Source organism: Nannobrachium achirus (genome assembly GCF_963921795.1).
Source record: "Nannobrachium achirus genome assembly, chromosome: 19".
Lineage (NCBI taxonomy): Eukaryota > Metazoa > Chordata > Actinopteri > Myctophiformes > Myctophidae > Nannobrachium > Nannobrachium achirus.
The window spans coordinates 51,969,921-51,997,343 of record NC_137826.1 but is presented as its reverse complement, the minus strand read 5'-3'; the positions used below and the strand labels follow the sequence as shown (position 1 = coordinate 51,997,343).

Genomic DNA, 27,423 nt, shown 5'->3' with positions numbered 1-27,423 from the left:
AGGGAGCCAGGACATAGGGAGAGTTAGGATAGCACAGCAGAGAGAGAGGGAGACAGGACATAGGGAGAGTTAGGATAGCATAGCAGAGAGAGAGGGAGACAGGACATAGGGAGAGTTAGGATAGCACAGCAGAGAGAGAGGGAGCCAAGACATAGGGAGAGTTAGGATAGCACAGCAGAGAGAGAGGGAGCCAGGACATAGGGAGAGTTAGGATAGCACAGCAGAGAGAGAGGGAGCCAGGACATAAGGAGAGTTAGGATAGCACAGCAGAGAGAGAGGGAGCCAGGACATAGGGAGAGTTAGGATAGCACAGCAGAGAGAGAGGGAGCCAGGACATAGGGAGAGTTAGGATAGCACAGCAGAGAGAGAGGGAGACAGGACATAGGGAGAGTTAGGATAGCACAGCAGAGAGAGAGGGAGCCAGGACATAGGGAGAGTTAGGATAGCACAGCAGAGAGAGAGGGAGACAGGACATAGGGAGAGTTAGGATAGCATAGCAGAGAGAGAGGGAGACAGGACATAGGGAGAGTTAGGATAGCACAGCAGAGAGAGAGGGAGCCAAGACATAGGGAGAGTTAGGATAGCACAGCAGAGAGAGAGGGAGCCAGGACATAGGGAGAGTTAGGATAGCACAGCAGAGAGAGAGGGAGCCAGGACATAAGGAGAGTTAGGATAGCACAGCAGAGAGAGAGGGAGCCAGGACATAGGGAGAGTTAGGATAGCACAGCAGAGAGAGAGGGAGCCAAGACATAGGGAGAGTTAGGATAGCACAGCAGAGAGAGAGGGAGACAGGACATAGGGAGAGTTAGGATAGCACAGCAGAGAGAGAGGGAGCCAGGACATAGGGAGAGTTAGGATAGCACAGCAGAGAGAGAGGGAGCCAGGACATAGGGAGAGTTAGGATAGCACAGCAGAGAGAGAGGGAGCCAGGACATAGGGAGAGTTAGGATAGCACAGCAGAGAGAGAGGGAGACAGGACATAGGGAGAGTTAGGATAGCACAGCAGAGAGAGAGGGAGACAGGACATAGGGAGAGTTAGGATAGCACAGCAGAGAGAGAGGGAGCCAGGACATAGGGAGAGTTAGGATAGCATAGCAGAGAGAGAGGGAGACAGGACATAGGGAGAGTTAGGATAGCACAGCAGAGAGAGAGGGAGCCAGGACATAGGGAGAGTTAGGATAGCATAGCAGAGAGAGAGGGAGCCAGGACATAGGGAGAGTTAGGATAGCATAGCAGAGAGAGAGGGAGCCAGGACATAGGGAGAGTTAGGATAGCATAGCAGAGAGAGAGGGAGCCAGGACATAGGGAGAGTTAGGATAGCATAGCAGAGAGAGAGGGAGCCAGGACATAAGGAGAGTTAGGATAGCACAGCAGAGAGAGAGGGAGACAGGAAATAAGGAGAGTTAGGATAGCAGAGAGAGAGGGAGACAGGACATAGGGAGAGTTAGGATAGCACAGCAGAGAGAGAGGGAGCCAGGACATAGGGAGAGTTAGGATAGCATAGCAGAGAGAGAGGGAGACAGGACATAGGGAGAGTTAGGATAGCACAGCAGAGAGAGAGGGAGCCAGGACATAGGGAGAGTTAGGATAGCATAGCAGAGAGAGAGGGAGCCAGGACATAGGGAGAGTTAGGATAGCATAGCAGAGAGAGAGGGAGCCAGGACATAGGGAGAGTTAGGATAGCATAGCAGAGAGAGAGGGAGCCAGGACATAGGGAGAGTTAGGATAGCACAGCAGAGAGAGAGGGAGCCAGGACATAGGGAGAGTTAGGATAGCATAGCAGAGAGAGAGGGAGACAGGACATAGGGAGAGTTAGGATAGCACAGCAGAGAGAGAGGGAGACAGGACATAAGGAGAGTTAGGATAGCACAGCAGAGAGAGAGGGAGACAGGACATAAGGAGAGTTAGGATAGCACAGCAGAGAGAGAGGGAGACAGGACATAAGGAGAGTTAGGATAGCACAGCAGAGAGAGAGGGAGACAGGACATAAGGAGAGTTAGGATAGCACAGCAGAGAGAGAGGGAGCCAGGACATAGGGAGAGTTAGGATAGCACAGCAGAGAGAGAGGGAGCCAGGACATAAGGAGAGTTAGGATAGCACAGCAGAGAGAGAGGGAGACAGGACATAGGGAGAGTTAGGATAGCACAGCAGAGAGAGAGGGAGCCAGGACATAAGGAGAGTTAGGATAGCACAGCAGAGAGAGAGGGAGCCAGGACATAAGGAGAGTTAGGATAGCACAGCAGAGAGAGAGGGAGCCAGGACATAGGGAGAGTTAGGATAGCATAGCAGAGAGAGAGGGAGACAGGACATAAGGAGAGTTAGGATAGCACAGCAGAGAGAGAGGGAGCCAGGACATAGGGAGAGTTAGGATAGCATAGCAGAGAGAGAGGGAGACAGGACATAGGGAGAGTTAGGATAGCATAGCAGAGAGAGAGGGAGCCAAGACATAGGGAGAGTTAGGATAGCATAGCAGAGAGAGAGGGAGACAGGACATAGGGAGAGTTAGGATAGCATAGCAGAGAGAGAGGGAGACAGGACATAGGGAGAGTTAGGATAGCACAGCAGAGAGAGAGGGAGCCAGGACATAGGGAGAGTTAGGATAGCACAGCAGAGAGAGAGGGAGACAGGACATAGGGAGAGTTAGGATAGCACAGCAGAGAGAGAGGGAGACAGGACATAGGGAGAGTTAGGATAGCACAGCAGAGAGAGAGGGAGCCAGGACATAGGGAGAGTTAGGATAGCACAGCAGAGAGAGAGGGAGCCAGGACATAGGGAGAGTTAGGATAGCACAGCAGAGAGAGAGGGAGCCAGGACATAGGGAGAGTTAGGATAGCACAGCAGAGAGAGAGGGAGCCAGGACATAGGGAGAGTTAGGATAGCACAGCAGAGAGAGAGGGAGCCAAGACATAGGGAGAGTTAGGATAGCACAGCAGAGAGAGAGGGAGCCAAGACATAGGGAGAGTTAGGATAGCACAGCAGAGAGAGAGGGAGCCAAGACATAGGGAGAGTTAGGATAGCACAGCAGAGAGAGAGGGAGCCAGGACATAGGGAGAGTTAGGATAGCACCGCAGAGAGAGAGGGAGCCAGGACATAGGGAGAGTTAGGATAGCACAGCAGAGAGAGAGGGAGCCAGGACATAGGGAGAGTTAGGATAGCACAGCAGAGAGAGAGGGAGCCAGGACATAGGGAGAGTTAGGATAGCACAGCAGAGAGAGAGGGAGCCAAGACATAGGGAGAGTTAGGATAGCATAGCAGAGAGAGAGGGAGCCAGGACATAGGGAGAGTTAGGATAGCACAGCAGAGAGAGAGGGAGCCAGGGCATAGGGAGAGTTAGGATAGCACAGCAGAGAGAGAGGGAGCCAAGACATAGGGAGAGTTAGGATAGCACAGCAGAGAGAGAGGGAGCCAGGACATAGGGAGAGTTAGGATAGCACAGCAGAGAGAGAGGGAGCCAAGACATAGGGAGAGTTAGGATAGCACAGCAGAGAGAGAGGGAGCCAGGACATAGGGAGAGTTAGGATAGCACAGCAGAGAGAGAGGGAGCCAAGACATAGGGAGAGTTAGGATAGCACAGCAGAGAGAGAGGGAGCCAGGACATAGGGAGAGTTAGGATAGCACAGCAGAGAGAGAGGGAGCCAGGACATAGGGAGAGTTAGGATAGCACAGCAGAGAGAGAGGGAGCCAGGACATAGGGAGAGTTAGGATAGCACAGCAGAGAGAGAGGGAGCCAGGACATAGGGAGAGTTAGGATAGCACAGCAGAGAGAGAGGGAGCCAAGACATAGGGAGAGTTAGGATAGCACAGCAGAGAGAGAGGGAGCCAAGACATAGGGAGTGTTAGGATAGCACAGCAGAGAGAGAGGGAGACAGGACATAGGGAGAGTTAGGATAGCACAGCAGAGAGAGAGGGAGACAGGACATAAGGAGAGTTAGGATAGCACAGCAGAGAGAGAGGGAGCCAGGACATAAGGAGAGTTAGGATAGCACAGCAGAGAGAGAGGGAGCCAGGACATAGGGAGAGTTAGGATAGCACAGCAGAGAGAGAGGGAGCCAGGACATAGGGAGAGTTAGGATAGCACAGCAGAGAGAGAGGGAGCCAAGACATAGGGAGAGTTAGGATAGCACAGCAGAGAGAGAGGGAGCCAAGACATAGGGAGAGTTAGGATAGCACAGCAGAGAGAGAGGGAGCCAGGACATAGGGAGAGTTAGGATAGCACAGCAGAGAGAGAGGGAGCCAGGACATAGGGAGAGTTAGGATAGCACAGCAGAGAGAGAGGGAGCCAGGACATAGGGAGAGTTAGGATAGCACAGCAGAGAGAGAGGGAGCCAGGACATAGGGAGAGTTAGGATAGCACAGCAGAGAGAGAGGGAGCCAGGACATAGGGAGAGTTAGGATAGCACAGCAGAGAGAGAGGGAGACAGGACATAGGGAGAGTTAGGATAGCACAGCAGAGAGAGAGGGAGCCAGGACATAGGGAGAGTTAGGATAGCATAGCAGAGAGAGAGGGAGCCAGGACATAGGGAGAGTTAGGATAGCACAGCAGAGAGAGAGGGAGCCAGGACATAAGGAGAGTTAGGATAGCACAGCAGAGAGAGAGGGAGCCAGGACATAAGGAGAGTTAGGATAGCACAGCAGAGAGAGAGGGAGCCAGGACATAGGGAGAGTTAGGATAGCACAGCAGAGAGAGAGGGAGCCAGGACATAGGGAGAGTTAGGATAGCACAGCAGAGAGAGAGGGAGCCAAGACATAGGGAGAGTTAGGATAGCACAGCAGAGAGAGAGGGAGCCAAGACATAGGGAGAGTTAGGATAGCACAGCAGAGAGAGAGGGAGCCAGGACATAGGGAGAGTTAGGATAGCACAGCAGAGAGAGAGGGAGCCAGGACATAGGGAGAGTTAGGATAGCATAGCAGAGAGAGAGGGAGCCAGGACATAGGGAGAGTTAGGATAGCATAGCAGAGAGAGAGGGAGCCAGGACATAGGGAGAGTTAGGATAGCACAGCAGAGAGAGAGGGAGCCAAGACATAGGGAGAGTTAGGATAGCACAGCAGAGAGAGAGGGAGCCAGGACATAGGGAGAGTTAGGATAGCACAGCAGAGAGAGAGGGAGCCAGGACATAGGGAGAGTTAGGATAGCACAGCAGAGAGAGAGGGAGCCAGGACATAGGGAGAGTTAGGATAGCACAGCAGAGAGAGAGGGAGCCAGGACAAAGGGAGAGTTAGGATAGCATAGCAGAGAGAGAGGGAGCCAGGACATAGGGAGAGTTAGGATAGCACAGCAGAGAGAGAGGGAGCCAAGACATAGGGAGAGTTAGGATAGCACAGCAGAGAGAGGGAGCCAGGACATAGGGAGAGTTAGGATAGCACCGCAGAGAGAGAGGGAGCCAGGACATAGGGAGAGTTAGGATAGCACAGCAGAGAGAGACGGAGACAGGACATAGGGAGAGTTAGGATAGCACAGCAGAGAGAGAGGGAGACAGGACATAGGGAGAGTTAGGATAGCACAGCAGAGAGAGAGGGAGACAGGACATAGGGAGAGTTAGGATAGCATAGCAGAGAGAGAGGGAGACAGGACATAGGGAGAGTTAGGATAGCACAGCAGAGAGAGAGGGAGCCAGGACATAGGGAGAGTTAGGATAGCACCGCAGAGAGAGAGGGAGCCAGGACATAGGGAGAGTTAGGATAGCACAGCAGAGAGAGAGGGAGCCAGGACATAGGGAGAGTTAGGATAGCACAGCAGAGAGAGAGGGAGCCAAGACATAGGGAGAGTTAGGATAGCACAGCAGAGAGAGAGGGAGCCAGGACATAGGGAGAGTTAGGATAGCACAGCAGAGAGAGAGGGAGACAGGACATAGGGAGAGTTAGGATAGCATAGCAGAGAGAGAGGGAGACAGGACATAGGGAGAGTTAGGATAGCACAGCAGAGAGAGAGGGAGCCAAGACATAGGGAGAGTTAGGATAGCACAGCAGAGAGAGAGGGAGACAGGACATAGGGAGAGTTAGGATAGCACAGCAGAGAGAGAGGGAGACAGGACATAGGGAGAGTTAGGATAGCACAGCAGAGAGAGAGGGAGACAGGACATAGGGAGAGTTAGGATAGCATAGCAGAGAGAGAGGGAGACAGGACATAGGGAGAGTTAGGATAGCACAGCAGAGAGAGAGGGAGCCAAGACATAGGGAGAGTTAGGATAGCACAGCAGAGAGAGAGGGAGCCAAGACATAAGGAGAGTTAGGATAGCACAGCAGAGAGAGAGGGAGACAGGACATAGGGAGAGTTAGGATAGCACAGCAGAGAGAGAGGGAGCCAGGACATAGGGAGAGTTAGGATAGCACAGCAGAGAGAGAGGGAGCCAGGACATAGGGAGAGTTAGGATAGCATAGCAGAGAGAGGGAGCCAGGACATAGGGAGAGTTAGGATAGCACAGCAGAGAGAGAGGGAGCCAAGACATAGGGAGAGTTAGGATAGCACAGCAGAGAGAGAGGGAGACAGGACATAGGGAGAGTTAGGATAGCACAGCAGAGAGAGAGGGAGCCAGGACATAGGGAGAGTTAGGATAGCACAGCAGAGAGAGAGGGAGCCAGGACATAGGGAGAGTTAGGATAGCACAGCAGAGAGAGAGGGAGCCAGGACATAGGGAGAGTTAGGATAGCACAGCAGAGAGAGAGGGAGCCAGGACATAGGGAGAGTTAGGATAGCACAGCAGAGAGAGAGGGAGCCAGGACATAGGGAGAGTTACGATAGCACAGCAGAGAGAGAGGGAGCCAGGACATAGGGAGAGTTAGGATAGCATAGCAGAGAGAGAGGGAGCCAAGACATAGGGAGAGTTAGGATAGCATAGCAGAGAGAGAGGGAGACAGGACATAGGGAGAGTTAGGATAGCACAGCAGAGAGAGAGGGAGCCAGGACATAGGGAGAGTTAGGATAGCACAGCAGAGAGAGAGGGAGCCAGGACATAGGGAGAGTTAGGATAGCATAGCAGAGAGAGAGGGAGCCAGGACATAGGGAGAGTTAGGATAGCACAGCAGAGAGAGAGGGAGCCAGGACATAGGGAGAGTTAGGAGTGACAGCAAATCCACCGCCAGGCTCAGGAATCGAACCCAGGACACGCTGTCGTGTCAGGCATCAAAGTCTTTGCCTTAAAGCAAGGGTCTCCAACAGGGAGTCCGGGACCCCTAGGAGGTCCTCAGAGTTTGTGTTTAGTTTGTGTCGCATTCGCAAGCCAATCATTTGATGACCAGGTCTTCGGTCAATAGGAGACTCCGCCAGTCATCAAATGATTGGCTTGGGAAATGGACAAAAAAATAGCAGATCTACATGAAAATAGCAGATCTACATGCTCGCAACGCAAGGCGTTGTGAGCATGTAGATCGGCTCTAATACTTATTAATGTGCAACATTGTTTTCTCACTCAACAGTAAACAAACTGACATAAGGTTTGCACATTAATAAGTTAATAATTTGGGGACCCCTCTGGGGTTGAGAACCACTGCGTAAAACGAGCGTACCTGATCATAATGACCTACCCGTGATCTCATCAGGCTTGGCCGTGTACAGCTGCTCCTCATTGGGCGACGGGGACCAGGCCAGGGCGTGGATCTCGTCGTCGTGGCCACGCAGGCGGTGGAGCACCTCCCCTTTCTTACTGATGTCCGTCAGCACGATCATCCCGTCCTTGTAGCTGAGACAGGAAGGGACATCATTCAGCCAGGACACAATGACAGTCATTCAGGTCATTCAGGTCAGTGACTCTCAGTAGGATATTGCAAGTGGCCCCCCGGATAATTGACAAAACACCAAGATTTTAATAATGTAACAACAACATTTTTAAAAGAAATTACTATCAAAACATCCACCGGTTGTCTGTCTGTCAGTCAGTCAGTCAGTCAGTCAGTCAGTCAGTCAGTCAGTCACGTCACACTTTTCCCCTACTCATATCTCCGCCACCGTTGCCCCGATCCATGCCAAACTTTGCATACACTCCTTTGCTGCCAAACCACAACCTCCACCCCTCATTTCTCAAATGCCCTCTTCTAGCGCTACCATGAGACCGATTCTTGCAAAACACATTTTTGGACACTGCTCCTACAGTTTTTGCCCTAAAATCACACAAAGTGGTACACAGTAGTTCTACAGTCATGTCATCAACATGGATCTGTCCCATTTCCCATATACTCTCCTGATTGGCTACCATTGCCTTCTAAAGTTTGTGTATGCGACCTGACGGTCGCTTATCTCCCGATTAGGGAGTCTTACTGGTGTTTAAAAATGTTTTATTTACAATAGATTGATAAAAAGCTTTCAAAATGCATGAGGCCCACCCATCTTGGGTCAGATGGGTGGGCTAAGACTTTGGCCAAAAAAGGCACTGAATTATCCAGATAAACACTTATTGAGGGTGTCATGTTTAGAACTGTCCCCTTCTGTCAAATATATACATGTGCATGTGCCACTGGCACAAACATATTTTCAGATGGTGAGTGGTCCGCCGCCAAATACATATTAATTCGGGGATCCTTCATTTTACATGACAATTAATTGTCAATCAAAATATTGCGATTAACGATTTAATCGTGTTTTTGTCGTTGAGAATTACATTTCTGTTTGTCTTGTAGGCTTAGAAGTTGCACATGGCAGATATGACACATAACCTAAATATACAAAGAAATGACTGACAATATATATACTTTATACTTAAAAAATAACAACATTTATAGTGGAAATGGATGATCTACAAGCTCACAATGTGTGCTGGTAGGTCTGCTGTTTCCTCAATTTTTGAAAATGTTTGAAAATATATGAACATGTTTAAACATGGAAACAATTATGACGATTATGAATTGCAATTAGACGATTATGTAATAACTAGCCCTTACCCGTTCAAAGATATGAGCTCCGAAATGATGTGCAGTGTGTGGATTATGGGATGTGCACTGTGCACACAGTATATGAGGGATGGAAAGTAACTTTAACTGGTGCTTGCATGCTAATATGTAGGAGCATCAATGTAAGAAATACCCGTTCCATTTAACGGCTACAGAGATACTGTGTACCGATCTGCATGATTTTGGACAACATCTGTAACAGGGCCAGAACCCCCCCCCCCCCCCCCCCCCCCCCCCCCCGCCCGCCCGCCCGCCTGCCCGCCTGCACACACACACACACTGTGTGTGTGTGGGTTTGTGTGTGATTGTGCATGGCCTGAACAACAGCGCCCCTCCCTTAACATGTGTGGTCACAAAAGGTACTGTAGGCTAAATAGATATAGATACACCATAAAAATGCTAATATACAGCATACGATTTGTGTAAGTGACAAACGGCCTTCACAGTTATGTCAGGTGTGTTCATATGCTGATAGTGATGCGATTTCAGGTCAATTGCTCCAGCCACCGAGGAGAAACGCTGGGACAGACAGACAGACACTCACTCACTCACTCACTCAGTCAGACATTCGCAAAATTATAGTATAGATATTGACAGGCCTAGTTGAGAGTAGGGATGGGACGATAAGTGATATTATCGTTTATCAAGATAAAAAACACTCACGATAATCGTATTGTGGAGATTACATTTATCGTGATATCGTCCTCCGTCATGCACTGGGATCAATTCACCTTTTATTTGCCAAGCCGCATATCCGGTACCATTTAAACCCTCTATAATTGGTAATAGATACTAATAATATACGTACTTGATACAGTCTTTTTTCACTCTCTATCAAATGTCTTATGCGACGCGTTGTGAGCTTGTAGATCGGCAATTTTTGGGCAAATGCTCTGCCCCAGGATAATTCTTTGGTCACAATAATCGTGATATGAAATTTTCATATCGTCCCATCCCTAATTGAGAAGCACTGGATGAAATGATTTGATCAGAGGATGTGTGCTGCTCCTCCTCACCCCACGGCCACCAGGTTCCAGGTGTGAGGAGAGCAGGACAGGCAGAAGATGGTCCTGGGCTCTGGGAAGAAGCTGAGCGTGTCCCCAGTGTGGTACCAGTGACACACCACGATGCCCTTCTCGTCCCCGGACACCACCAGGTTCCTGTCCACAGGAGACCACTGGACGGCTGTCATGGTGTTCTGGACACAATGACACACACTTCAAGTCAAACTTCATTCATAAGTAACTCAAATACTTACAAAAGATCTCATCGTTTGTGAATTGTCGATCAATTGTCGAAAGCGTGTGTGCAACTATTCCACAATCTCCGAATGCTATATGGTCGGGATCTACACCTCCCAAAATCCGAACACAATCGTCGTTTCCGTTCACTATCGGAAATATCTTTACATTTTATTTTATTTTTTCTGCTAAGCACTAAGCAGCAAGCAATATACGCTTAGATGATTCTGATTTATATTAGGACAAATTTGCACAACTGTAAAAAAAAAACAGAAGTGGGGAGAAGGGTTCACATCCGCTTTATTGCTTGCTCATGATCAGAGCTTCCGTGTTCCAGACTGTACCACAGGAAGCGTTTAAAAAATGTGGCCACGCGAGACTACAGTCACACTAACGGACGGAAGGACAGACGGGTTGCGCCTTGTGCACTTGTGGCCATTTCTGGCCTAAGTAAGTACTGCGATCGGTGTTGTTAGGTTCTGTCTGTATTTATGTGGCTGGGCAAGTTGTGCCTTGTTATTTATATCAGATATCAGATTGTTGGTGGTGAAGTCACCAAGAACACTGCTCCATCATTGGCTAAAGGCCCTGCCTTTGTACTGGCAGCCGGAAACAGGCAGCGCCGAACGCAGTACTTGCGAGCTCTGCTGGAGGAAGACAAGCTCACCTGGTGCGGCGAATGCTCCTTCAGGAGCACCTTGTCGTCGGCATCCCAGAACTTAATGGTGCCGTCGTCAGAGCAGCTGACACACAGCTGCGTCTGTCCTTCATGCTGGCTGAAGGAGAAGCCAGACACCCTCTCTCTGTGCCCTACCAGCTCACCTGGAACACACACACAAAACATGACATTGTTTACAACAGTGGTTCTCAAACTTTCACATTTGAATTTAACTTTGACAGTGTACAAATGGAACCAAATGGACCCGTTAAGGTTCATTTGGTTCCATTTGTACACTGTCAAAGTTACAGACTTGTAAAGGTCAATTAAGACCCCATAAAGGAACCTAGATAGTCCCTGAAATCCACTTTGAGAACCACTGGTTTACAACACTGATTAAGAAAAAAACACTATCTGCCATCACTATCAGTCATAAGTTATCGGTCTTCATTTATCTGGCCAACTCTACTTTCCTAACACTGCCGATTCATATTGCCTATAGGGGTCCCTGGCACAAAGTACTTTCAAACTCACTGGACTTGGAACTCATAGATCTTTTTTTTTTTCTCTTCAAGATAATTAGCCACTTGATTTGAAACGTGATAGCTTAAAGGACAACTCCGCCCTAAATCACTTCTAGGCTCATTTTCCTACTTATATTGATCCATAAAGACTGTCAATGGGGTCTATTAGGCAGAAAAGCTCCTGTTGTCCAGTTTCCCCAGCAGAACCCAGCAGCTCTCATAGCATAGAGTGGAGCATAAAGCCTATCGCTTTTACACTATTTGGTGTGGTCAAAAGTGATTTCTTTTTTCATGAATGTGTTACTAGTTGTCATTACAAACACATCCATGCCTTGTTTGCTCCACACAAGCCACCACAGTCTCATAAATCATGTTTTGGGGTGAGCATTCGGCACAGCTGCCAATCAAAGAGACTGTACTGGCCAATCACAGGGCATCTTTTCCGGGACTTGGTAAAACACATAAAAGCATAACATCTGTTTAGCAGAGTGTGATGGCTTTTGTGGGACAACAATGGCATGGATGTGTTTGTAATGACAACTAGTACCACATTCATGAAAAGTAAAATCACTTTTGACCACAACAAATAGCAGGGGTTGACACTAAGGTCTCAGAGGCACTTGCCCATCGGGCAAGTACAGGTCATGTTCTACTTGCCCGAAGGTAATGCCCACTTGCCCGAAAAGTAAATCGTCCATTATAAAATGATAGGTACGATTTTAATTACCGCTCAATTTAACACTTATTTCTTTACTTTCTGGGGCTGTGCGATAAAATGTCATACCACAATACCTCCAAATCCAAATACCAAATACTTTAGCTATGATTGAATATGTCTATGGTTTCACACTTAAAATAGAGCTCTTATTTTACATTCCACAGACCAGAAGACGCAGCGCACTGGCCACGTTCAGGTGTTTAGACAGATATCTCATGTTGTGTTTAGACATTTGTGTCCCCTCTCAAATGAGCACTTGCCCTGTCGGGCAACCTGAAAGCCAACTCCATCTGCCCTGACGTTTTATTTACCTGCCGGGGGCAGGTGGGCAAGCCTTAGTGTCAATGCCTGAGTAGTGTAAAAGTGATAGGCTTATAGGCTCCACTCTATGCTATGAGAGCTGCTGGGTTCTGCTGGGGAAACTGGACAACAGGAGCATTTGTGCCTGATAGACCCCATGGACAGTAATTTTGGATCAATATAAGTAGGAAAATGAGCCTAGAAGTGAATTAGGGCGGAGTTGTCCTTTAACGTGATCTGCCATTTTCAAAACATAACTTGATATTTTGCAATATTGTTTAACCCTAAGAACACAAATCTTGTATTGGGGTCCTCCCCTGACAAAATATATTTTTCAGATGGGGTTCTGCGGCAAAATACATATTAATTTTAGAGTTCCTTCCTTGACATGAAAATGTTAGTCTACTCTACAGGGGTGATCAGACTCACCCACCACCCTGCACATCCACCAGATAGATGGTGTTCCTTACTCAATTCACAATTCAAAGGGCTTTATTGGCAAGAGAAAACATACTTTACATTGCCAAAGCAGAAGTGTAGACAATACAATATACAAAATATGTACAGGTGAAAACAGTTTTCATGCATCACGGTTACGTGCAGGCAGAGCAGGGATATATACAATGTTTTTTAAGGTGGTTGGGTTCCATTTGATATCCTTCTATCACAGCAGCTCACAAATCTTGCTGCTGTGTTTGCACATTACTTCACCCAGCAGGTATGGGAGTTTTTCATCATTGGTCATATTTTCAAACTCTCCTTGGGTGGTTATGATCAGTGAGGGAAGTATGTGTCTCTGATGTCTTGGTGGACAGGTGGTTAAGAAGTGTAGCTCAGTTTCTACTTCATTTTGTGTGCAGTTGGTGAAATGTCTGTTTTCTCTAGGGAGCCAGGTATATGCCTGTGACGTCCTTTCTCGATTGCAAGACTGTGCTCACTGAGTCTGTACCTAGTCAAACATGTTCTTTGTTTTGGGTCGGCCACCTTGCTCAGGTATTCTGCCATGGTGTATTCTCTGTTTAGGGCCAACTAGCGTCCTAGTTCGCTCTGCTTTTGGGTTGCTTCTCTCCAATGTGTCAGGTAGCTTTCTTTCTGTTGTTTTATAATTTGGTTTAGTCCTTACTCACCCACCACCCTACAGGAGGGTGAAGCCTGCACATCCACCAGATAGATGGTGTTCCTGGCTCCAAAGCCCAGGGTTCCTCTGCCATTGGTGTCGCTGCAGCGGCTGCAGTACCAGTTAGGAGACGCTGGGAGCACTCTGTCACGCATGGCGACGTGTTCACTAAAAAATATAGAGATATTATAAAGTCTGCAAATAGACACAGAACAATATTAAACCAGCGTTGTTGTCATCACATGCAGCCAGACGCAGCATCCATGCTTCTTGTGCTTCTGGTCGTAAACACGGCGACAGCACGGGCATACGGCAGAGACAAGTGTCGTAAAATACCGGTGGGGTTAGGGTAATTATTTTTGCCCCAGAAAGGGTGTCAGACATAATCTCTACAAATAAATGCATACATGAATGTAAAAATACAAATTTGACCTCAGTTTCAGTTATATGAATGTGTTAAAATGGTTTAATATTGCTGGCAACAGAGATTCCATATAGTTTCATCGTTTGACAGCGCAATCGTCAGTGTATGTTGAATTCATGTCAATTTGTGTCTTCAGATATTTTAACCATTTGAACCGTCAATACTTAATTAACTTGACCTTTCACTCTGTACTTAGTCTGCTCTTTTTCCCCTCTACATCAAATCTCTTTGCCGAAAATAGCTGATCTACAAGCTCACAACGCCTCGCAGCACGAGGCATTGTGAGCTTGTAGATCGGCTATGTTTGGCTAAAGTTCTCAGAATATGGACAGACAGTCACACTAGGGTTCAAAATGGTTAATATTGAAAAAGAAATCACACAAAGATTTGGAGGACCCCCTGTAGCAACTCTGAGGACCCCCTAGGGGTCCCGGACCCCCTGTTGAAGACCTCTGCATTAGACAAACTGCTACGTGCCTTGTTAAAATGTAAGGGCAAACATAAACCCTATGTTTGACTATGGAAGCTCATATGGGTAAAAAAATGCAAATTTGCGTTCAACCGTAAGCTAGTGAATATTTGTACTTTTTACTTCAACATGTGTCAATTAAATTACATATTGATATGGCAACTTAAATTACACTAAGACTTTCCAAATATGATGAATAAATGATAATAATGACAATAACGCATGCAATGCAAGGTAATTCAGTTGTGGTTGCCATGGTAATGCGTGACAGCGGCTGACGTAAAGCGAAAAAAAGAAAAGAAAAAAACGTCACTCAGCGTCGCAAAACAGTAATGCAACATGGCGGCGTCCATGACAGGTCGCGGTAAGAAGAAGAGTTTTATTTATCATCATTATTCACTACCAGATGCTTTTGTAACGTTTATGATGAGCATTGCTGACACCATGTACTGAATGTTTCCTCCCAGGTGTGCTGTTCCTGAGGACTGTGACTGAACACCTGTTCTCAAGGTTGGTGTGTGTTTAACCTGTTTCACATCACTGTCTGTGGAAGGACGAACCAGAGTGTAGATCAGTGGTCTTCCACTTTTTTTCATATCAAGGTCCATTATTTATTCTGCATTTGAGCCACGGACCACCATTTGATGACATTCAGTCTCTCAGACCTAGTTAGAGTAATTTGTTAGCGATGGATACGATGTTGTCCACAATTCCATGCTGTACTGATGTTGTGCCATAGGAGAAATAACAGGACAACATTGATCAACATAACAGTTACTCTACATTCTCTAATTGTGTTGACTTCTTGTACGTAGATTAATGCAGGTGTTTAAAGAGTCATGAAACCCAAAATCACTTTTTTCTATAAATATATATTATATAAATGAGTCACTTGTGATAGGGAGCAATGATATGGTTCAATTTGCCCATAGGCTTGTGGATTCAGAGCTTTCTGCTGTCTCTGTAGCTATTTCTGTGTTCTTCCAGTTTCTGGGTAGAAAATAAATGTTTGGCGCCACTCATTACATATTTGCTCTCGGCATACCATTAGTTCGGCGTGAGGTGGCTTTAATATACATCTGCATATGGCCTGACATGTAGTGATTGTCATCTCTGTGGACTCTCTTATCGTCATCTTTAACACAGTGAGTGCATCATATTGTAAAAGAAAGAAACTCGCTCACGGGAGTTCTGCTGAAGTGCAATAATCTGCCGGGAAGACAGGGGGCAGTAGCTACTTCCGCGGTAAGCGCAAGATATGTGAAAGAAGAAGCTAGACCAATCACAGACGTGGATTTCACGGGATGTACATGTTTAGCAGTATGGGAAATGCAGTTCTTCTCCGTGCGATCTTGATTAAAACGTGTTTTTACTAAAGCTAGAGTGATTGCATACATACTCGGGGGTTCTACAGGAGCATATAGAACAATTTTACAACCACCAGCCTAGTGGTAAGTGTACATTGAATTGCTACGACTTTGTGGCTGTTAATGAAAAACCCTATGGTAAAAGTGAATGGCCAGCTTGCTTCCGACACCTCACTACGATGCTCTATGTGGAAATGATTATGACTTACAGTAACATGCAAAAATATTTGCAATTAGACGATTATTTACAAGTGTGGTCGTTTTATTTTGACTCAAGTGTAGAAAAACATTCGCACACGTTGATTAAAAAGTTTTAAAGCAGGTGTTTAAGCCCGCACACTGGCTGCCACTTGCACGGTCAAGAAAGTGAAGTTTAATTATGTTTCGAAAGCGTTTCGGTCTAGTAGATGCCTGAGGAACGTCTACTAGACCCAAACGTTGCTTCATAATTAAACTTCACTCTTGACCGTGCAAGTGACAGCTAGTGTGTGGGCTTATTTCTTTTGCTGTTCAGATTGTCTATTTTGACTCAAGTAAAAGTAGTAATGCAGTAGTGTAGAACTACTCTTTTACAAGGAATGGCAGTACCAAAGTAGAAGAACTCAATATGGAGAATACGAGTTCCATTTCACAATCGTACTAATATTGGATTTTAATTAGACCTATGCTGCATTAATGTGTTTATCACTTTGATGTTGCTGCTGGTAAATGTGGGGCTGATTATAGTAGATAATAGATAGTAAAAAATGTAAACCGTAGCTGCGACTATAGTCCACATGGACACTTTTTAACCTAATACTATTTAAAAATAGCAGACCTACAAGCTCACAACTCAGGCAGATCTGCAAGCTCACAAGTTGTGACCTTGTACATCTGCTATTTTCAAAATAAATCTTGAAAGAAAAGTGGAACATTTAAAACAAATCTTGTATGGGTCCCTGGTGCAATTTTCATATTTTAAGATGTGGGTCAAAATAGATTTACATTTTGAAACTAAGAACCCCCACGTAGGGATGGGACGATAATCGATGTTATCGTTTATCGTGATATAAAAAACACTCACGATAATCGTATCGTGGCGATTGAATTCATCGTGAAATCATATTGCACCTTTTATTTGCCGAGCTGCATGGTCCCATCCCTACCCCCACGATAACACACATCTCTCTCAGTCCAAACCATTGTGTGTGTGTGTGTGTGTGTGTGTGTGTGTGTGCAGGGTGTCAGGCCTCGGCCTGGGGCCTCCTCCAGCAGCATGCTTCCACACCAGCGGCTCCCTGGAGGTGATGAAGAACTGGGACAGGAGGAACCTGCAGAAGTTTCCTCCTCAGACGCCGGACGAACCTCGCAGACCAGCAGTGAGTCTCTTATTCAGGACAAAAATCCACTCGTCCTCCTAGACAATTTGCCCTCCTGACCCCCAAACTGTGGAATAAACTCCCTGTCGCACTTAAAACTACAGACTCACTCCCTAGCTTCCACCGTGGACTGAAGACTCAACTCTTCAGACTCCACCTAATCTGTGTTCCCAGAAGTTTTTTATTTTTTTTCGCCACTATGGGGCGAGAAGAACTTTTGGGAAGAAACCATTATATCTCTGGGCTGGAAGATCGGCTATTTTCGGCAAAGAGGTTTGGTGTAGAGGGGAAAAAAGAGCAGACTAAGTACAGAGTGAAACAACAACAACAAAGAGGTTTGGTGTAGAGGGGGAAAAAGAGCAGACTAAGTACAGAGTGAAACATCAAGTTTATTAAGTATTGACAGTTCAAGTGGTTAAATATCTGAAAACACAAATTGACATGAATCCAAGATACACTGATGATTGTACTGTCAAACAATAAAACTATATGGAATCTATGAAAAGGTTGTGGGTGTCCCTGCTTCAATCTCTCACAACTAAGGGGTCCTTGGCCTGAAAACGTTGAAGACCCCTGGTTTAGACTAGGAGTTGGAATCCAACTTGGTGCGTCCGGCTTCAACGAGCGCCTATTATGAACACTATTGTTGGCGTTTTTTGAAGCCGGAGAGGGGGCTATTTGTCACTGCTTGTACTCCTACGGGCTGAGGCTGCATACGGATGGATGTTGTGTGGGAGGAGTAGGACTGTGGGGCACGGCATAGGAGTCATTAGGGTACAACAGCAGTCAGTGGCGAGCAGTGGGAAGAATGAATTGGCATAATGACTAAATTGGAACTTGGGAGAAAAGTGGGTGAAAATTGGCTACTCTTAAAAGCAAACATACAGCAGGGGAACACATCAACTGTGAGGCATCCAAATATCCCATTTTGCAATTGCTGTGTGTGATGTTTGTCCGCCGCAATCCTTTTTGCCCTCTTTAGGCACCTGCTCTCTTAAATGTCCTGCAGAGACTGAGAGAGAGCTCTGTGCCCACCGTATAGTCGTGCCCCCTGACAGGATGTGGTGTAGTCAGTATCACATTTTGACTTGGAAGTGTAATTCTTACTTTTTGGAGGAACATTTCCGTCAATGAGCTGCTGATGTTTGTCTTGTTGACAGGAGGTTCATCATTGCAGACGGCAGATCAAGTACAGCATGGATAAGATGTGGTACCTGTCTAAACTGGTGAGACGTCCAAACACAAAGCCACCGCCACATGCATTACTTGTTTCACACACACAGGGCTGTCACGATTATGACATTTTACATGACGATGAATTGTCACTCAAATACATGTGAAATTACTTGTAAATGGTGTATTTGTCGCTGATTGCATTTCGGTTTGGCTTGTAGGCTTTGAAGTTGCTCACGACAATTATGACACATAACCTAAATACAAAGAAATTACGGACATATTTGGCAACTTTATACTTAAAAAAGAACATTGATAGTTGAAATAGCCGATCTACAAGCTCACAACGCCTCGCATGGCGTTGTGACCTTGTAGATCTGCTATTTCCACTACTTTTTGAAAGTGTTTGAAACTATATTAACATTTCTCAACATGGAAACGATTATGGCGATTATGCAAAATAATTGCGATTACCTATAATATTATTATGATGTAATTATTATTACAATTACAAAGCCAAAGTGCAGTAACTACAGACACGGATTTGACTGTAAAATGGTTTTAAAAGTGTTTCAACTGGTAAGACAAATGGGATATAGTAAAGGCATATACGTGATACTGTATTACACTGATCGTATGTCTTTGTTTATCCCCCAAAATCATGAAGACTAATTTGCCATTTGGGATACACAAATAAGTAGCAGATCAAAAAGGCACTTTAAAAGCACTTTACGTTTTTTTCATGTCCAGGGACCCCCGGGGCTCCTTGAAGGGATCCTTTGTCTGTAATTGTGAGAGTGTACAATTTGAACAAAATGTACAATTCCACTCTCTGAGTTATGGGCGTCCTGGAAATAAAAATTAAAAAAAAAAAGTTGGACAACCATTGCGTTAAAATAAATGATCTGAACTTGAACTTCATAAAATGAGCCGTCTTCATTCCACCCAACAGATCAAAGGGATGAGTATCGACCAGGCCATCGCACAGCTGGAGTTTAACGACAAGAAAGGAGCTAAGATCATGAAAGAGGTTGGTCACACGCAGGGTTGGGTCATTTTTCTGGGGACCGCCTGGAACCCCCTCAAATAAATACGATATTCAAGAAGGTGTTTTTTTTATTGACATATAGGGCTTATTTCCCAGGGATCTTTTGAACGATTCTCTCTTAACTCATCTAGTGCCATTCGCGAGATGTCTCGCGAAATGTACTCGAGTATCTGTAGTGCCATTCACGGGATATCTCGGGAAAAGTAATAGATTACTGTAACGGCGAGTACATTACCGAGAAGAATGGCCGGCGGTCCGGAGACGAAATCCGTCGCTGATTTCGCATCATCACGGCTCCACGAGCACAAAATAGTCCCATCCATAACATTGAGGTGGACGGGGGATCTCATCTTTAATGTCCATTATCTCAAAACTACACTTTAGAAGCTAGGATGGAGGCAGATGCTCGCTTATGTTACACAGTTATAAAAGCTCCCGGTCGGCCATTACACAACTCCACGTGGACACGGATCGGTTCCGGCGCACGATCTGATGACGTCAGACCGGAAGTGATTGCGCGGTGGACTTCTGGCCTTCAAAATAAGACAACGCAAGTGAATGGGACCTGAAGGAGGCACTTTGGACATTATAATCCGTTAATGTCTGGGGCTCAGAATGAGTTAACATAACAGTCCCCTTTAACGATTCCTATCTTCCTAGAGAAGAGAGTTATGGTGCTATGGTATTATAATTGTTGCGACCATCAGGTCGCAAATTACTATGAAAAGCTTTACCGGTTGTCTGTCCGTCCGTCCGTCCGTCCGTCCTTCTGTCCGTCACGCCACACTTTCCCCCTACTCTATCTCTGGCACCGTTGGCCCTATCAATCGTTATCGTTAGCCCTCTTTTCTCACATGGCCCTCTTCTAGCGCCACCATCAGGCCGACTTTTGCAATACACATTTTGGACACTGCTCCTACTGATTTTGGCCTGAAATCACACAAAGCGGTACACAGTATCTCTAATGTCATGTCATCAACATGGATCTGTCCCATTTCCCATATGGCTACGATTGCCTTCTAAAGTTTGTGTATGCGATGTGACGGTCGCTTATCTCCCGATTAGGGAGTCTTACTGGTATAGAAGACGTGAAGTCCACCCATTGGCTCTGACAGTGTGATTAAAAACTGGTTGTGGAAACGGGAATGTGATGGAGTTCCAGATCCTAACCCTTGTCGATCTCTTCCTGTTCCTGTGTTGCATCATCTCCAGGTGCTTCTGGAAGCCCAGGACCTGGCTGTGAGGAACCACAACGTAGAGTACAAGTCCAACCTGTATGTAGGTGAGTGTTAACTGGACACAACGTAGAGTACAAGTCCAACCTGTATGTAGGTGAGTGTCAACGTAGAGTGCAAGTCCAACCTGTATGTAGGTGAGTGTCAGCTGGACACAGTGGGCCTGGTTCTCCACCCTTTCAGGCATTACGTTTAGTTTGACTCGGTTCCAAAGCTAAACTGTTAATAGCTGATCTACAAGCAATTTACAATCTAGGCATTTAGAAGACGCTCTTAATCCAGAGCGATTTACAAGCAAGCAATACTTTGATACATCAACATCAATGCATCAAATGCATAGAAATAGTGTTCTAATAAAAACTGACCAAGCACCTATTCCTTAAAAAGAAAAAATTATTACATTTAAAACCATAAAAAAATACTAGATTGTTGCCCCTTTCTTATATTATTTGACAATTTGGCCAATGTTTGACCAGTATTTATAGTCTAGTTTGTGGATTACTTTGGTGCAGTAATGGTCTTTTTTCATATAATTTTAATTTACCGGTATTTATTTTTTGGTATTACAAGAAATGGGACCCCCTGGTTATTAGCTTCACCCAGCTGATACATGTATCGTGAAAATTTGAATTTTGACCCGATTCTATAAGTGTCTTTTGAATCCTTCTAAAGTTTTTTGAAAAACCCATGTTTCTATGGCGCCGTTCACACTGCGTTTTGGCAACGAGAATAACGCAAAAGAAAAAGTCAGATAGGCCTTCCGTTCAGACGACAACGGCATTTTCGGGGGTTAAAAACGGAACGATCTGGATCCGCAGATTTGAGTGGAAAAGCTGACTCCTCGCTCCCCTCGCGTCACCGAGTGAACGGCAGAACCGCAGAAAGCAGCAACGCTTTTTAGGCTTTTTCTTTCCTACAAATAGATACTGAGTACCTTCTTCAGTGTTGTGGTTTCGTGGCCGAGTGGTTAACGCATAGTGTTTTCGATCCACGGGTCGCTGGTTCGCGTCCCGCATGTGTCACTTCTTTTCACCACCACGAACAACTTTTTCTTTTTTTGCGGCCATAAAGTTATTATTATTATATCCATGACGGAGGCGATGAGCCGACTCAGTGCCGTTATCGAGTTATGTGAATAATGTAATAATAATAATAATAACTTTATCGCCGAAAAAAAAGAAAAGAAAAAGACGTCTGCGTTGGGCAAGCGGGGACGCGAACCCGGGGCTCACGGACCAAAAGTACATTGCCTTAACCGCTCGGCCACGAAACCACGAAACCAAGCGTAACATGCGTTGTTGCTTCTTGTGTTTCTGCCGTTCACTCGTGACATGGACACTACATAATTTTGGCTTCATATGAACGCTTGATAAAAAGGCAAAACGCAACGTCAAAATCCCGGGACCTCGCCGTTTTCTCTACAGAGCGTTGCCGTATGTACGGGGCCTATGTCAGCAATCTGGCTAGCCATCGTCAAAGAAAAGGTCCTTTTCACTTAACTGGAGCTCAGTTAGTCTGTTCTTGACTACTATGTCAGAGACTACTATGTCAGTGGTTCTCAAACTTTTTCATGTGAAGGACCCCCAAACTGATATTTATTTGGCCACAGACTCGAATCTCAAAATATCTAGTTCCAGGGACCCCCCAGAAGCAAAATTTGAGTTACAAACGTTCGCTTTAAAATACATATATTCAAAGATTTGCACACATTTTCAAGACTTTTTCAAAAATAGCAGATCTACAAGCTCACAGCGCGGCACTCGGTGAGCTTGTATATCTATGTTTCTATAGCTAAAGCATTCAATAATTCTAGGCCTAAATGGGTTAATACATTGACCCAAGTAAAAAAACTACAAAATATTTCCTTGCTTACAGTATAGTGAAAGTGTTGCACTGGCCGAGAGTGGCAGTCCGCAGAGCGCAACGCCGCCTCGACGCAAACGAGGGAGTGTTGATCAAATAGAATCCATATTTGGTTACTGCATTGTCTATTTCTCGCTTCAAATGTCTTCAAAAACATTCTTGAGAGCAACGTTTAGTTCTAAATGTCACTGTGTGTTTGTTTACATGTCTGACATGTTGGATACGGCACAAGATTCACGCAGTGCAGCCTGACTGTAGCAGGTGTTCTGAGCCTTTGATTAGACAGCGGTCCGCTATAGAGCGGAGCGGTCCGTTATCCAGAAATATTAGACCTCTGATTTCAGCGATTGACCAATCAGAGTCAAGCATTCAAACAAGCCATGCAATAAGAATGCAATAATCATTTTTTTTTATGAATTATTGATGATGACCATGTTTATCCTCCGTGCCTTTGGTGCTTCGCCGTCTCAAACTGTCACCTTTAGTAAATTAATTTCCCACTTAAACGAACAAAAGAGGCCTCCATTCTCCTTGCCTGTGCCGTGCGCTGCGTGAGTGATTTATGTAAATGTCATGTTATTACAGATAAGGCTGGCTATTCTCTTGAACGGTGTTTTACATTGTGGCGTCTGTCCTCCATTTAATGGGTTCTTCTGTCCGTCCCGTCACACTCCTCTCGTCTCTCTGTCCCCCTCTTGACGGAGACGCTGAAATTGTGTTTCCCCGTTTAGTTTTGGGGTTGCTTTCTACCTCGTCCTTCTGTCTCCGTTTCTTGCTACTTTCCACCTAGGGATGGGACGATATGAACATTTCATATCACGATTATTGTGACAAATGAAATAGCGATTTACGATATTATCGCGATAATAAAAAATCATTATTCTGGGGCGGAACATGATTTGCCAAAAAATAGCAGATCTTTTTTTTTTTTTTTTTTTTTTTATCCCACGATTTTTGTAACCCATTTTTTCACCCGGTGCCAATTGCCTAAGCTGTGATCCTGGGCTCTACTCTCCCTCTGCCAACCTGGGGAGGGCCCCGAACTGAGCTCATGCTTCCTTCAATGCATGAGGAGTGAGCAGACCGCTTCTTATCACCTGACAGGGGGAGCTTCCCCGGTTGGACGTAGCGCGTGGAAGGAACACGTTATTCCAACCAGTTCCATTCCCCTCCATCAGGCGCCCCGGCTGGCCAGGGGGAGGCTTTATAGAGACCAGGATTACTGCATGTTTTTGTGAGGGTATCTACCCTAGGAGACATGGGGAGAACATGCAAACTCCACACAGAAAGGCCCTTTTGCCAACCCCACCTAGGGTGTGGGCACTGATGACGCGGAGGAGGGAACACGCCCCCAGCACCCACAGTGTCCCCCGGCGGGAATCGAACCCAGGACCTTCTAGCTGTGAGGCGACAGCACTACTGACTCTGCCACCGTGCCCCCCAAAAAAAATAGCAGATCTACAAGCTCACAACGCGTTGCGTTGCAACGCGTTGTGAGCTTGTAGATCGGCTATTTTTTGGCTAAGACATTTGATAGAGAGTGAGAAAATGACTGTATCAAGTAGGTATATTATAAGTACCTTTTACCAATAGAGGGTTTAAATGGTACCGGATATGCAGCTCGGCAAATAAAAGGTGAACTGATCCCAGTGCATGACGGAGGACGATATCACAATTAATTAAATCTCCACGATACGATTATCGTGAGTGTTTTTTATCACGATAAACGATAATATCGCGTATCGTCCCATCCCTATTTCCACCAATCTCTCCCTCGCTCTCACTCTCTCTCTCTCTCCCTTCCTTCCACAACCCAATCTCAATTCAGTACAGTTCTCAATTGAAGGGGCCTTTATTGTCATGTACAGTTGACATTGCCAAACCAAGTGTGAAATAAAGCAATCAAAACCTAAAGAAAGAAATGTGTGTAGAATTAAAAATGGAATAAATAAATTGCATAAACGGAGCTGTCACAATACTAAGCAAAACAAAAAAAAGCTTTTGCTGTTGAAAAGAAAATACCTATGGATTATACAGTAGTAAGGATCATTTAATTCACCGGTCCTGAACATCGGGCCCGGGGACCACCGGGGGTCCAAATGGTCTGTAACTCCGAATGTACAAATGGAACCAAAAGGACCCTTACAGGTCTGTAACTCCGAGTGTACAAATGGAACCAAAAGGACCCTTACAGGTCTGTAACTCCGAGTGTACAAATGGAACCAAAAGGACCCTTACAGGTCTGTAACTCCGAGTGTACAAATGGAACCAAAAGGACCCTTACAGGTCTGTAACTCCGAGTGTACAAATGGAACCAAAAGGACCCTTACAGGTCTGTAACTCCGAGTGTACAAATGGAACCAAAAGGACCCTTACAGGTCTGTAACTCCGAGTGTACAAATGGAACCAAAAGGACCCTTACAGGTCTGTAACTCCGAGTGTACAAATGGAACCAAAAGGACCCTTACAGGTCTGTAACTCCGAGTGTACAAATGGAACCAAAAGGACCCTTACAGGTCTGTAACTCCGAGTGTACAAATGGAACCAAAAGGACCCTTACAGGTCTGTAACTCCGAATGTACAAATGGAACCAAAAGGACCCTTACAGGTCTGTAACTCCGAGTGTACAAATGGAACCAAAAGGACCCTTACAGGTCTGTAACTCCGAATGTACAAATGGAACCAAAAGGACCCTTACAGGTCTGTAACTCCGAGTGTACAAATGGAACCAAAAGGACCCTTACAGGTCTGTAACTCCGAATGTACAAATGGAACCAAATGGACCCTTACAGGTCTGTAACTCCGAGTTTACAAATGGAACCAAATGGACCCTTACAGGTCTGTAACTCCGAGTGTACAAATGGAACCAAATGGACCCTTACAGGTCTGTAACTCCGAGTGTACAAATGGAACCAAATGGACCCTTACAGGTCTGTAACTCCGAGTGTACAAATGGAACCAAATGGACCCTTACAGGTCTGTAACTCCTAATGTACAAATGGAACCAAATGGACCCTTACAGGTCTGTAACTCCGAATGTACAAATGGAACCAAATGGACCCTTACAGGTCTGTAACTCCGAATGTACAAATGGAACCAAATGGACCCTTACAGGTCTGTAACTCCGAGTGTACAAATGGAAATAAATGGACCCTTACCGAACGGTAACTCTTGAGAGTGTACACATGTAACGAAATTGACCCAGAGTTAACTTGTCACTTTTAGATTGGAGTCCCAAAGATTAAACTGATGGGGATCTGGGACTCTCTCTGTTCCTTTAGGACACATATGTCAAACTCGAGGCCCGGGGGCCAAATCAGGCCCGTGATTGAATTATCTTCGGCCCGCATGATGATCTTTAATTACTATTAGAACTGGCCCACTGGCCACTGGTATATTGCACATGCAATGCCTGGGATTCGAACCAAGGTCTCCCGCATCAAATTCCAACACCTTAACCATCAGACCAAAGGGATATCCCTATGGATGCGTCGCATTGCGACGCGTTGTGAGCTTGTAGATCTGCCATTTTTTGGCAAATGTTCCGCCCCAGAATAATGGATTTTGATTATCGGATAATGGATTTTGATTATCGCAATGCAACGCGCTGTGAGCCTGTAGATCTGCTATTTTTTGGCAATTGTTCCGCCCCAAGATAATGGATTTCGATTATCGCGATATATCATAAATCGCGATTTCTTTTGTCACAATTATTTTGTCATCCCTACCCACAAATGGATCCCAACTGATTATTTATCCCTCTCTCTCTCTCTCTCCCTCTCCCTCCCGTCCAGCCGAGTCCTTCCCCAGGAAGGGGAAGTACCTGAAGAGGATCCGGTACCACGGCAGGGGGATGTTTGGCATCATGGACAAGGTGTACTGCCACTACTTTGTCAAGCTGGTGGAGGGCGCTCCGCCCACTGTGGTGGAGCGCACCGGCCTCCAGCAGGCACAGGACTACGTCCAGGGCCTTCGCAACCGCACCATCATCCACGGCCTGTAGGACTCTGTGCGTGTGTGTGCGTGTGTGTGTGTGTTGGGGGGGGGGGGGGGGGGGGAGGGGTTAGGGACTGTGAGTCTTCTTGTGTGATTTGTAAATAAACAAGTGATAAATGGTTTTGTCGTGTGCTGTGGTTTTATTGTGTGTGTGTGTGTGTGTGTGTGGGGGGGGGGGGGGGGAGGGGTTAGGGACTGTGAGTCTTCTTGTGTGATTTGTAAATAAACAAGTGATAAATGGTTTTGTTGTGTGCTGTGGTTTTATTGTGTGTGTGTTTTGTCGTGTGCTGTGGTTTCATTGTGTGTGTGTGTGTGTGTGTGTGTGTGTGTGTGTGTGTGTGTGTGTGTGTGTGTGTGTGTGTGTGTGTGTGTGTGTGTGTGTGTGTGTGTGTGTGTGTGTGTGTGTGTGTGTGTGTGTGTGTGTGTGTGTGTGTGTGTGTGTGTGTGTGTGTGTGCGTGTGCGCGCGCGCGCGCGTGCGTTAGATGGCTGATTTCCAGCCAGTGGCCCCCGGTCCAGCAGTGGTCCACGGCATAATTGCAGGTGGTCCATGGAACGTTTTTCAGACCAAGGACCCCTTAATCTGAGAGAGAGATGAAGCAGGGTTAATTCTGATAACAGACAGGATGAAATAAAATAAATGACATCCACGCATTACCTGACTGTGTATAGTTCCAGTAAAAAAAAGAAATAAGGATACTTGCCAGGCCGTTGCAAAGTGTACCACAGTGGGTTTCTATTGCCCAACAAGGTGGTAAACTAATTGTAAATAAAAGACACATAGAGTCGATGGCTTGTAATTCTGTCACTTTCCAAAGGAAACCCAGGGCTCTATTATGATCCAGGTCTTATGCCTTATGCCTTAACTTATTTGCCTTCTTTTACTATATAGACATATTCTTTTTAATATTTCAAATAGCTGATCTGCAAGCTCACAACGTGCAGATGTAGATCAGCATTTGAAGTATTTAAAAATGTTTTTCAAAATAGTAAAAAAAAAAAGGCATAAGGCATAAGACCTGGATCATAATAGAGCCCCAAGTGTGACCAGCAA

General features: G+C 45.9%; 2 protein-coding genes across 2 annotated transcripts in view; one reads left to right on the top strand and one right to left on the bottom strand.

Annotated features, from left to right (window-relative positions):
- gemin5 (gem (nuclear organelle) associated protein 5) overlaps nt 1-13,710 on the bottom strand; it is a 55,916-nt gene extending 42,206 nt beyond the window's left edge. Inside the window, exons 1-4 of the mRNA XM_080748594.1 lie at nt 13,449-13,710; nt 10,789-10,943; nt 9,897-10,078; nt 7,522-7,676 (exon numbers count right to left, since the gene is read on the bottom strand). Of these exons, the coding sequence (XP_080604720.1) occupies nt 7,522-7,676; nt 9,897-10,078; nt 10,789-10,943; nt 13,449-13,593 (637 nt within the window). The 5' untranslated portion in view covers nt 13,594-13,710. The remainder of the gene's footprint in view (nt 1-7,521; nt 7,677-9,896; nt 10,079-10,788; nt 10,944-13,448) is intronic.
- A 944-nt stretch (nt 13,711-14,654) lies between these two features.
- On the top strand, nt 14,655-26,403 carry mrpl22 (mitochondrial ribosomal protein L22). The gene is made up of 7 exons (XM_080748598.1): nt 14,655-14,695; nt 14,799-14,841; nt 16,918-17,056; nt 18,217-18,282; nt 19,182-19,259; nt 20,490-20,559; nt 26,170-26,403. Exons 1-7 carry the CDS (start codon nt 14,671-14,673, stop codon nt 26,376-26,378), a joined length of 630 nt encoding a protein of 209 aa, XP_080604724.1. The 5' UTR covers nt 14,655-14,670; the 3' UTR covers nt 26,379-26,403.
- The last annotated feature ends 1,020 nt before the right edge of the window (nt 26,404-27,423 follow it).